The 12,078-nt window shown below is 44.3% G+C and overlaps 1 protein-coding gene across 6 annotated transcripts in view; it reads left to right on the top strand.

The window, feature by feature from the left end:
- The window catches only part of LOC106587725 (cell migration-inducing and hyaluronan-binding protein), a 168,034-nt gene that overhangs the window by 100,598 nt on the left and 55,358 nt on the right, over positions 1–12,078 (top strand). For all 6 annotated transcript variants that reach the window (XM_045708744.1, XM_045708740.1, XM_045708743.1 and 3 more), the window contains 5 exons: positions 4,349–4,419; positions 6,008–6,103; positions 6,600–6,721; positions 7,264–7,411; positions 9,108–9,299. In XM_045708744.1, the coding sequence (XP_045564700.1) occupies positions 4,349–4,419; positions 6,008–6,103; positions 6,600–6,721; positions 7,264–7,411; positions 9,108–9,299 (629 nt within the window). The remainder of the gene's footprint in view (positions 1–4,348; positions 4,420–6,007; positions 6,104–6,599; positions 6,722–7,263; positions 7,412–9,107; positions 9,300–12,078) is intronic.

Here is a 12,078-nt window from a genome sequence, read left to right as displayed (position 1 = left end):
GTCCAGCTTGATAACAGTCATTTATAGCCTCTTTACTCTGTCCAGCTTGATAACAGACATCTATAGTCTCTTCACTCTGTCCAGCTTGATAACAGTCATCTATAGTCTCTTCACTCTGTCCAGCTTTATAACAGTCATCTATAGTCTCTTTACTCCGTCCAGCTTGATAACAGTCATCTATAGTCTCTTCACTCTGTCCAGCTTGATAACAGTCATTTATAGTCTCTTCACTCTGTCCAGCTTGATAACAGTCATTTATAGTCTCTTCACTCTGTCCAGCTTGATAACAGTCATCTATAGTCTCTTCACTCTGTCCAGCTTAATAAGTCATCTATAGCCTCTTCACTCTGTCCAGCTTGATAACAGTCATCTATAGTCTCTTCACTCTGTCCAGCTTGATAACAGTCATCTATAGTCTCTTCACTCTGTCCAGCTTGATAACAGTCATTTATAGTCTCTTCACTCTGTCCAGCTTGATAACAGTCATTTATAGTCTCTTCACTCTGTCCAGCTTGATAACAGTCATCTATAGTCTCTTCACTCTGTCCAGCTTGATAAATCATCTATAGTCTCTTCACTCTGTCCAGCTTAATAAGTCATCTATAGTCTCTTCACTCTGTCCAGCTTAATAAGTCATCTATAGTCTCTTCACTCTGTCCAGCTTAATAAGTCATCTATAGCCTCTTCACTCTGTCCAGCTTTATAACAGTCATCTATAGTCTCTTCACTCTGTCCAGCTTGATAACAGTCATCTATAGTCTCTTCACTCTGTCCAGCTTGATAACAGTCATCTATAGTCTCTTCACTCTGTCCAGCTTAATAAGTCATCTATAGCCTCTTCACTCTGTCCAGCTTGATAACAGTCATCTATAGTCTCTTCACTCTGTCCAGCTTGATAACAGTCATCTATAGTCTCTTCACTCTGTCCAGCATGATAACAGTCATCTATAGTCTCTTCACTCTGTCCAGCTTAATAAGTCATCTATAGCCTCTTCACTCTGTCCAGCTTGATAACAGTCATCTATAGTCTCTTCACTCTGTCCAGCTTGATAACAGTCATCTATAGTCTCTTCACTCTGTCCAGCTTGATAACAGTCATTTATAGTCTCTTCACTCTGTCCAGCTTGATAACAGTCATCTGTAGTCTCTTCACTCTGTCCAGCTTAATAACAGTAATCTATAGTCTCTTCACTCTGTCCAGCTTGATAACAGTCATCTATAGTCTCTTCACTCTGTCCAGCTTGATAACAGTCATCTATAGTCTCTTCACTCTGTCCAGCTTGATACCAGTCATCTATAGTCTCTTCACTCTGTCCAGCTTAATAAGTCATCTATAGTCTCTTTTCTCTGTCCAGCTTAATAAGTCATCTATAGTCTCTTCACTCTGTCCAGCTTGATAACAGTCATTTATAGTCTCTTCACTCTGTCCAGCTTGATAAGTCATCTGTAGTCTCTTCACTCTGTCCAGCTTGATAAATCATCTATAGTCTCTTCACTCTGTCCAGCTTGATAACAGTCATTTATAGCCTCTTTACTCTGTCCAGCTTGATAACAGTCATCTATAGTCTTTTCACTCTTTCCATCTTGATAATAGTCTTTTCGTCTCTTCACTCTGTCCAGCTTGATAAATCATCTATAGTCTCTTCACTCTGTCCAGCTTGATAACAGTCATCTATAGTCTCTTCACTCTGTCCATCTTGATAATAGTCATCTCGTCTCTTCACTCTGTCCAGCTTGATAACAGTCATCTATAGACTCTTCACTCTGTCCAGCTTGATAAGTCATCTGTAGTCTCTTCACTCTGTCCAGCTTGATAAATCATCTATAGTCTCTTCACTCTGTCCAGCGTGATAACAGTCATCTATAGTCTCTTCACTCTGTCCATCTTGATAATAGTCTTTTCGTCTCTTCACTCTGTCCAGCTTGATAAATCATCTATAGTCTCTTCACTCTGTCCAGCTTGATAACAGTCATTTATAGTCTCTTCACTCTGTCCAGCTTGATAACAGTCATCTATAGTCTCTACACTCTGTCCAGCTTGATAACAGTCATCTATAGTCTCTTCACTCTGTCCAGCTTTATAACAGTCATCTATAGTCTCTTCACTCTGTCCAGCTTTATAACAGTCATCTATAGTCTCTTCACTCTGTCCAGCTTGATAACAGTCATCTATAGTCTCTTCACTCTGTCCAGCTTTATAACAGTCATCCAAATGAAAGCTAGACAGTCAGGGAACATAAACAATTCCAAAGCAATGGATAGAGGACAATTTTTTGCGCATTTTGATGGTGAGGAAATATAATAAATTTGAAGACCGAATACAGCCCGCAAGGCAACATGAGTTTAATACCACAGAGAATGGGAAGCTTGGCAGCAACGCCAGTGCAGTTAACCTGTTACTGTCCAAATTATAAAAGTGTGTGTGTGTGTGTGTGTGTGTACTATTGCCGAGTCACAGCTAATTTTCTCCAACAACCAGAGAACCAAAGTTTACAAGTATTCCCACATAAATATCTCCACACCACGTCTTCAGATGAGAAGAGAGAGAGAGAGAGAGAGCGATGAAGGAGGAGAATGTACTTAGTCTCTTGTCGCCTATCCTCCCTGACACTTGTGCCAAACAGTGTTAAAGCTGAATAAGGAATGTATTATTTGCGGTGTGCCAGAGAACATTTTAATAAGGCAATCATTTTGGCAACAAGAAGATCTCTGCAATCCATCCTCCATGAATGCAATTTACATATGTTTACCAAAGTCACGGTGGTATTTATGAGTGGGGGATGGTGTTCGCATGTGTGTGTGTGTGTGTGTGTGTGTGTGTATTGCTCTTACATGTCATGAAAGCCAATAGTTGTTGATATAATGTCTTACTGTAGACACCTTTAGAGACATATCTGGCATGCTGATCTATATAAAACGTCATATCATTTTGCTTGTCTCCGGTAACGTTGCTGTTAAATGAGAACATGATGGCTAGCTAGTGTAAAGGAAGTCACGCTGCTTGATTAGCGCGTACTTCCTCCTGATTCGGCCCATACCTGGTGCAAACTCGAGACCTCTGCCTTGCTAACACACGTGACCACCCTCCTGAAGTGTCTTACTAGTTGGCGCCACTTGAAAAGCTAGCTATTCGCTGGCGCAAGTGGGGACACTTAAGGCTGAGGAGTAAGTTTCACGCATCCCCATGTGCTACACATGCATTATAGGTAGCAAAGCTACAAGACAGCAAAATGGAACTGCTCACTTCTGATGTCCCCCAAGGCTCGTTGGTAGGCCCTCTCCTCTTCTCTCTGTACACCAAGTCACTCAGTTTGTTTCAGTGGCTGGGAACTGCTCACTACTGATGTCCCCCAAGGCTCGGTGGTAGGCCCTCTCCTTTTCTCTCTGTACACCAAGTCATTCAGTTTGTTTCAGTGGCTGGGAACTGCTCACTACTGATGTCCCCCAAGGCTCGGTGGTAGGCCCTCTCCTTTTCTCTCTGTACACCAAGTCACTCAGTTTGTTTCAGTGGCTGGGAACTGCTCACTACTGATGTTCCCCAAGGCTCGGTGGTAGACCCTCTCCTCTTCTCTCTATACACCAAATCACTCAGTTTGTTTCAGTGGCTGGGAACTGCTCACTACAGATCTCCCCCAAGGCTCGTTGGTAGGCCCTCTCGTTCTTCTCTCTGTACACAAAGTCACTCAGTTTGTTTCAGTGGCTGGGAACTGCTCACTACTGATGTCCCCCAAGGCTCGGTGGTAGGCCCTCTCCTCTTCTCTCTATACACCAACTCGCTCATTTTGTTTCAGTGGCTGGGAACGGACACCTTTTCCTTTTTTCTAAATGACCAGCTAGAACGTTGAGGATGACTTTTGTTCTAATGTCAGTTCTCTGACTGTTCCTGGTGGAATCCTAATGCATAATGTAGTTGGAATGTCCTGGTGTGAATATCACACAGACTCTCTTCAGACACCTAGCACGCCACATGCACACACAAACACACACACACATCTCTCCCCTGACACTCGTGTCACTGTGTCCTCACAAGAGTGATGCATGATGGGATTGCTACTGTAATTACCCATCCTGCCCCTGGGTTTTTCCGACAGCCCGTCACTCCTTTTGTCAACATCATTACCAGGGCTGGCTGGAACTGTGTGTGTGTGTGTGTGTGTGTGTGTGTGTGTGTGTGTGTGTGTGTGTGTGTGTGTGTGTGTGTCTAATGGCAATATATCTCTCCCCCCTCCTCCCTATTTTTCTTTACTTTCCATCTATCCTTGTCCTCTTGCATCCTCACACTTTCAATCTCCCTATTTCTTCCCTTTCTCCATCTCTTCTCTCCCTCCATCCATCCGTCTCTCTTCAGTCATCCCTGGAGTTTCATTGCGTTGAAAGGCAACACGTCCTCTGCAGTGGAGGATCATGCTATCTATCAAGGTGAACCTCTCTCTCATCTCTCTCTCCTTTCTCTACCCTCATCTCTCCTTATCTTTCCCTCAACCTCTCCCTCACAATGTCTCTCTTTCTCTCCCTTTCACCCACCTCCCTCTCTCCCTTTACTTCTCTCCATATCTTACTTTCTAGAGTACCTCTCCCCCTTCTCTCTCTCTCTTACTTTTTAGAGTACCTTTCCCCCTTCTCTCTCTCTCTCGTACTTTCTAGAGTTTCTCTCCCCTTCTCTCTCTCTCTCTTACTTTCTAGAGTTTCTCTCCCCCTTCTCTCTCTCTCTCTTACTTTCTAGAGTACCTCTCCCCCTTCTCTCTCTCTCTTACTTTCTAGAGTTTCTCTCCCCCTTCTCTCTCTCTCTCTTACTTTCTAGAGTTTCTCTCCCCCTTCTCTCTCTCTCTCTTACTTTCTAGAGTACCTCTCCCCCTTCTCTCTCTCTCTCTCTTACTTTCTAGAGTTTCTCTCCCCCTTCTCTCTCTCTCTCTTACTTTCTAGAGTATCTCTCCCCTTCTCTCTCTCTCTCTTACTTTCTAGAGTTTCTCTCCCCCTTCTCTCTCTCTCTCTTACTTTCTAGAGTTTCTCTCCCCTTCTCTCTCTCTCTCTCTTACTTTCTAGAGTTTCTCTCCCCCTTCTCTCTCTCTCTCTTACTTTCTAGAGTATCTCTCCCCTTCTCTCTCTCTCTCTTACTTTCTAGAGTACCTTTCCCCCTTCTCTCTCTCTCTCTTACTTTCTAGAGTTTCTCTCCCCCTTCTCTCTCTCTCTCTCTCTCTCTCTTACTTTCTAGAGTTTCTCTCCCCTTCTCTCTCTCTCTCTCTCTTACTTTCTAGAGTGTCTCTCCCCCTTCTCGCTCTCTTACTTTTTGAGTATCTCTACCCTTCTCTCTCTCTCTCTTACTTTGTAGAGTACCTCTCCCCCTTCTCTCTCTCTCTTACTTTCTAGAGTATCTCTCCCCTTCTCTCTCTCTCTCTTACTTTCTAGAGTATCTCTCCCCCTTCTCTCTCTCTCTCTCTTACTTTCTAGAGTACCTCTCCCCCTTCTCTCTCTCTCTCTTACTTTCTAGAGTATCTCTCCCCTTCTCTCTCTCTCTCTTACTTTCTAGAGTATTTCGCCCCTTCTCTCCCTCTCTTACTTTCTAGAGTATCTCTCCCCTTCTCTCTCTCTCTCTTACTTTCTAGAGTATCTCTCCCCCTTCTCTCTCTCTCTCTTACTTTCTAGAGTATCTCTCCCCTTCTCTCTCTCTCTCTCTCTCTCTTACTTTCTAGAGTATCTCTCCCCCTTCTCTCTCTCTCTCTTACTTTCTAGTGTCTCTCCCCCTTCTCTCTCTCTCTCTCTCTCTCTTACTTTCTAGAGTATCTCTCCCCCTTCTCTCTCTCTCTCTTACTTTCTAGAGTACCTCTCCCCCTTCTCTCTCTCTCTCTTACTTTCTAGAGTATTTCGCCCCTTCTCTCCCTCTCTTACTTTCTAGAGTATCTCTCCCACTACTCTGCTGACTCGTGTGTGTGTGTGTGTGTGTGTGTGTGTGTGTGTGTGTGTGTGTGTGTGTGTGTGTGTGTGTGTGTGTGTGTGTGTGTGTGAACAGGGACCAAAGCTTCCTCGGAGGCTCGTAGTTCACGCATGTTCCAGTCAGAATACGGAGAGCACTTCACCATCACCACCTCCAGCCAATGGGTGCAAGGTAACACACACTTCTGACTGGCAGTCGGGGTCATATCATCACTGTTTGAAAGCCTTTGATTTAAATTCAGCTCAACAGAGCAGCCAGATTCCCCTACATTCATCACGCACGCACGCACGCACGCACGCACACACACACACACACACACACACACACACACACACACACACACACACACACACACACACACACACACACACACACACACGGTCCCTACTGAACCCAGACATCATAATATGGAAAGATTCCCTTCAACTACTCTCCTACTAATGCTCCTTGTCAGAACACAGTGGAAAGAAGTCTAATCCTTGATGTACATTTCATTAATCTCCACACACACACACACACACACACACACACACACACACACACACACACACACACACACACACACACACACACACACACACACACACACACACACACACACACACACACATCAACATCTTGGCAACGGTGTGTAGGAATCCCATTGAAATGAGTGTGTGTATTACAGAGGCAGAGTGGACTGAGTGGTTTGACAGAGATGATGAGAGAGGATCAGGAGACTGGGAGAAGCTGTCTGACCTCCACAAGGCTTACCCTGACCGTCTCTGTAGCACCCCCATGGATATACAGGTAAAACACACACACACACACACACACACACACACACACACACACACACACACACACACACACACACACACCTGAACAGCTGGTGCCTATAGCTCTGTAGCAGCCAAATAACTTTAGAACAATGATGTGCCAAAAGAAGGCAAAGCTTAGCTTGATCTAATTCCATTTTTATTGCCTGTAATTATGATGAGGCCACAGCAGCCAGCAGTGTGTGTTGTTCACAGATACTACATTCACTCTGCCACCATGTACGGCATAAGCAGAAACTGTTTGGCATCCACAGTGAAGACTAAACACACACACGCACACACTGTCACTCATTGTCTGTCATACCCACACAGTCTACTGTGACAGGAAAAAGCTTACTTCTTTATCCTTGGCGTTTTAAACAGACATTATTTTACCATTAACAAACTGCCGTCTTGGCTTGTTCTTTGGATGTCGAAGCTAAGGCTTCTGTTAAGCACTGCTGTGACAAACACAGTTATTCTTTTCCCTCTACCTCTTCCTAACTCCCCCCCCCCCTTCTCTCTCTCTTCCAGGCTGAGTCCCATGACGGTGTGCCATCTAACGAGACAGGAGATGTCATCTATAAGTCTGACAGGGACTACGGCTTCGTCTGTCTCAACAAGGACCAGAGCCACGGCCTCTGCCACAACTACCGAGTACGCTTCCTCTGTGGTAAACTAGGTACGGACACCGGTCTGTAGTTGGGTGCCCGTGTGCATCTGTATACGTGTGTGTGTGTGTGTGTGTGTGTGTGTGTGTCCACATGCATCTGTGTTTGTGTGTGTGTCCACATGCATCTGTTTATGTATGTGTGTGTGTCCACATGCATGTGTTTATGTGTGTGTGTGTGTGTCCACATGCATCTGTGTGTGTGTGTGTCCACATGCATCTGTTTATGTATGTGTGTGTGTCCACATGCATGTGTTTATGTGTGTGTGTGTGTGTGTGTGTGTGTGTGTCCACATGCATGTGTGTATATGTGTGTGTGTCCACATGCATGTGTTTATGAGTGTGTGTGTGTGTGTGTCCACGTGCATGTGTTTATGTGTGTGTGTGTGTTTGTGTGTCCACATGCATCTGTTTATGTATGTGTGTGTGTCCCCACATTCATGTGTTTATGTGTGTGTGTGTGTGTGTGTGTGTGTGTGTGTGTGTCCACGTGCATGTGTTTATGTGTGTGTGTGTGTGTGTGTTCACATGCATGTGTTTATGTGTGTGTGTGTCCACATGCACGTGTTTATGTGTGTGTGTGTGTGTCCACATGCACGTGTTTATGTGTGTGTGTGTGTGTGTGTGTGTGTCCACATGCACGTGTTTATGTGTGTGTGTGTGTCCACATGCACGTGTTTATGTGTGTTTATGTGTGTGTGTGTGTTTGTGTGTCCACATGCATCTGTTTATGTATGTGTGTGTGTCCCCACATTCATGTGTTTATGTGTGTGGTGTGTGTGTGTGTGTGTGTGTGTGTGTGTGTGTGTGTGTGTCCACGTGCATGTGTTTATGTGTGTGTGTGTGTGTGTGTGTTCACATGCATGTGTTTATGTGTGTGTCACATGCACGTGTTTATGTGTGTGTGGTTATGTGTGTGTGTGTGTGTGTGTGTGTGTGTGTGTCCACATGCATGTGTTTATGTGTGTACCAACCAAACTTAAAACATTTATTTAACTAGGCAAGTAAAGGACAGACAGACAGACAGACAGACAGACAGACAGACAGACAGACAGACAGACAGACAGACAGACAGACAGACAGACAGACAGACAGACAGACAGACAGACAGACAGACAGACAGACAGACAGAGGTACGGTGACATCCTTTCACAATGTCACAGTGGCCCCAATTATACCATGGTTTAGCTGACTGATTTGATTGAGGTAATTTAGGTGTGTGTGTGTGATATCCTTTAGCTTGTAGATTGAATGTGGTTTGATGAAGGTGATTAAGGTGTGGGGCGTTCCCCTATTAGTCCATTAGTACCATGTTGATACTCTTACACTGTTCTATTCATCCATGATCCTCCTAGACGTCAGCACAGACACAGTACATACTGTACAGCACATGATCCTCCTAGACGTCAGCACAGACACAGTACATACTGTACAGCACATGATCCTCCTAGACGTCAGCACAGACACAGTACATACTGTACAGCACATGATCCTCCTAGACGTCAGCACAGACACAGTACATACTGTACAGCACATGCATTATGAATAACACACACACATTCAGCAGGAGAGTTATGGCTCCTCTTCATTGGAGTTTATTCAGTTAACCTGACAGCCCAGCTGCTCCAACTGATTTATGGGAAGGGTGCGTGTGTGTCAGTGCATTTGATACAACCAAATTGATTGACGTATTTCTCTGTCCCTCCAGTGCGTCCCCAGGCCTCCATCTCTATAAAGCATCTGTCCAACAGCACTGTCCTGGAGTTAGCTGAGCCAGCTGAAGGCTGGGGCCCAGGAGACAGACTGGTGCTGGCCAGTACTGACTACTCTATGCACCAGGCTGAGGAGTTCACCATACTACCCTGCCCTGCCTGTGGGCCCACACAGGTTAAAGTCCAAGGTGAGTGTGTGTGGGGTGGGGGTGGATGGTGGAGGGTGTGTGTGTGTGTGTGTGTGTGTGTGTGTGTGTGTGTGTGTGTGTGTGTGTGTGTGTGTGTGTGTGTGTGTGTGTGTGTGTGTGTGTGTGTGTACTTGCGTTGGTGTGTGTGTGTACTTGTGTTGGTGTGTGGAAGCACCTTCAACCTTGCTGCCACAGCCTTGGCATGGATTGATGTGTTGAATGATGGACAGACAGACAGACAGACAGACAGACAGACAGACAGACAGACAGACAGACAGACAGACAGACAGACAGACAGACAGACAGACAGACAGACAGACAGACAGACAGACAGACAGACAGACAGGGTATGTGTCCAAAATTCCACCCTATTTACTATATAGTGCACTACTTTAGACTAGGGCCAATAGGGCTATATAGTGCACTACTTTAGACTAGGGCCAATAGGGCTATACTCAAAAGTAGTGCACTATATAGGGAGAATACAGGCCTGAGAATGAAGCACAGGTAATGTTTGTAATTGCCCCAGATTTCTGCTTCCCAGTGCAGATGCTTGACCTACTAAATGACAATCACTGGACTCTCTGTCCATACCTCTGGAATGGATCGTGTGTGTGTGTGTGTGTGTTTGTGGTGTTTGTGTGTGTGTGTGTGTGTGTGTGTGTGTGTGTGTGTGTGTGTGTGTGTGTGTGTGTGTGTGTGTGTGTGTGTGTGTGTGTGTGTGTGTGTGTGTGTGTGTGTGTGTGTGTGTGTGATGGTTTTGGAACACTGCTCATTGGGACGGACAGAGAGAAGATTGTTTATGTGCTGAAAATAGCTTTTGGAGAGATTCTTGTGAACGCATAAGTGGAAGTTGTATAATAGTGTGTGTGTGTGTGTGTGTGTGTGTGTGTTTCATTCTAACATGTGTTTTACATTTCTCACCCTCATACTCACAATAACAAGGTTAGAGTGTTCCAACTCCTAGTCAGTGTCCCAAATGGCAGCATATTCCCTTCACAGTGCACTACATTTGACCAGGGATCTAGTAGCACTGTAAAGGGAATAAGGTGTAATTTGGGACACAACCCTAAAGCCTTCTAAAGTCCTTTTTTATTTTTATGCAAATGAACCAAACCAAGTGACATTTTTGGCCAGACAGACTCACAAAATTCAAACAAGTATTCTGACACCCCACCACCTTTCTTTCTTTCTTTCTTTCTTTCTTTCTTTCTTTCTTTCTTTTCTTTTCTTTCTTTCTTTCTTTTTCTTTCTTTTTTCTTTCTTTCTTTCTGTGTGTGTGTGTGTGTGTGTGTGTGTGTGTGTGTGTGTGTCTGCCACACCATTATACAAGCATAGAGACAATAGTCGAACAAGTGTTCATTGAGCGCAGTCTGAACCTGAGAGTGAGACAAAGGAAGATAATGAGCAGTTGGATGAGATGAAGAAAGGAAGCTTGACTTACTGTGAAGCTCCAGAGGCTTCTGGCAGCAAACGCTGTCTAAATCCCTGCATACCTATACAACATGTTCCTAATCAGATCCCTGGCCTGAAGCACAACTCAACTCTATCTCCAAACCTGAACTCCATTCCATCTGACTTACAGGGATTTAGGCAGCACTTGCTGTGGGAAATGCTTGTATCCCAGAAAGGCTCTCTCCTCCTGGGGCCAAACTTAATCTATTCCCAGGCTTCTGAAGGCCTCTGGGGCATCATAGTAAGTCATGAGCTTCCTCTCTACATCACATTATATCTGATGTAATTGCTCTCCATCTCTCTTTATCTGTCTCTACATCTTTATCCATCTGTCTCTCTTTCTCTGTCTCTACATCTTTATCCATCTGTCTCTCTTTCTCTGTCTCTACATCTTTATCCATCTGTCTCTCTTTCTCTGTCTCTACATCTTTATCCATCTGTCTCTCTTTCTCTGTCTCTACATCTGTATCCATCTGTCTCTTTCTCTGTCTCTACATCTTTATCCATCTGTCTCTCTTTCTCTGTCTCTACATCTTTATCCATCTGTCTCTCTTTCTCTGTCTCTACATCTTTATCCATCTGTCTCTGTTTCTGTCTCTACATCTTTATCCATCTGTCTCTCTTTCTCTGTCTCTACATCTTTATCCATCTGTCTCTCTTTCTCTGTCTCTACATCTGTCTCTCTTTCTCTGTCTCTACATCTTTATCCATCTGTCTCTCTTTCTCTGTCTCTACATCTTTATCCATCTGTCTCTCTTTCTCTGTCTCTACATCTTTATCCATCTGTCTCTCTTTCTCTGTCTCTACATCTTTATCCATCTGTCTCTCTTTCTCTGTCTCTACATCTGTATCCATCTGTCTCTCTTTCTCTGTCTCTACATCTTTATCCATCTGTCTCTTTCTCTGTCTCTACATCTTTATCCATCTGTCTCTCTTTCTCTGTCTCTACATCTGTATCCATCAGTCTCTCTTTCTCTGTCTCTACATCTTTATCCATCAGTCTCTCTTTCTCTGTCTCTACATCTTTATCCATCTGTCTCTCTTTCTCTGTCTCTACATCTTTATCCATCTGTCTCTCTTTCTGTCTCTACATCTTTATCCATCTGTCTCTCTTTCTCTGTCTCTACATCTTTATCCATCTGTCTCTCTTTCTCTGTCTCTACATCTTTATCCATCTGTCTGTCTTTCGCTGTCTCTACATCTTTATCCATCTGTCTCTCTGTCTCTACATCTTTATCCATCTGTCTCTCTTTCTCTGTCTCTACATCTTTATCCATCTGTCTCTCTTTCTCTGTCTCTACATCTGTCTCTCTTTCTCTGTCTC

The sequence above is a fragment of the Salmo salar genome, chromosome ssa26 (assembly GCF_905237065.1).
Source record: "Salmo salar chromosome ssa26, Ssal_v3.1, whole genome shotgun sequence".
In the NCBI taxonomy this organism is placed as follows: Eukaryota; Metazoa; Chordata; class Actinopteri; order Salmoniformes; family Salmonidae; genus Salmo; species Salmo salar.
Note: the sequence above shows the minus strand (reverse complement) of the source record. Positions and strands in the feature narration are given on the sequence as shown.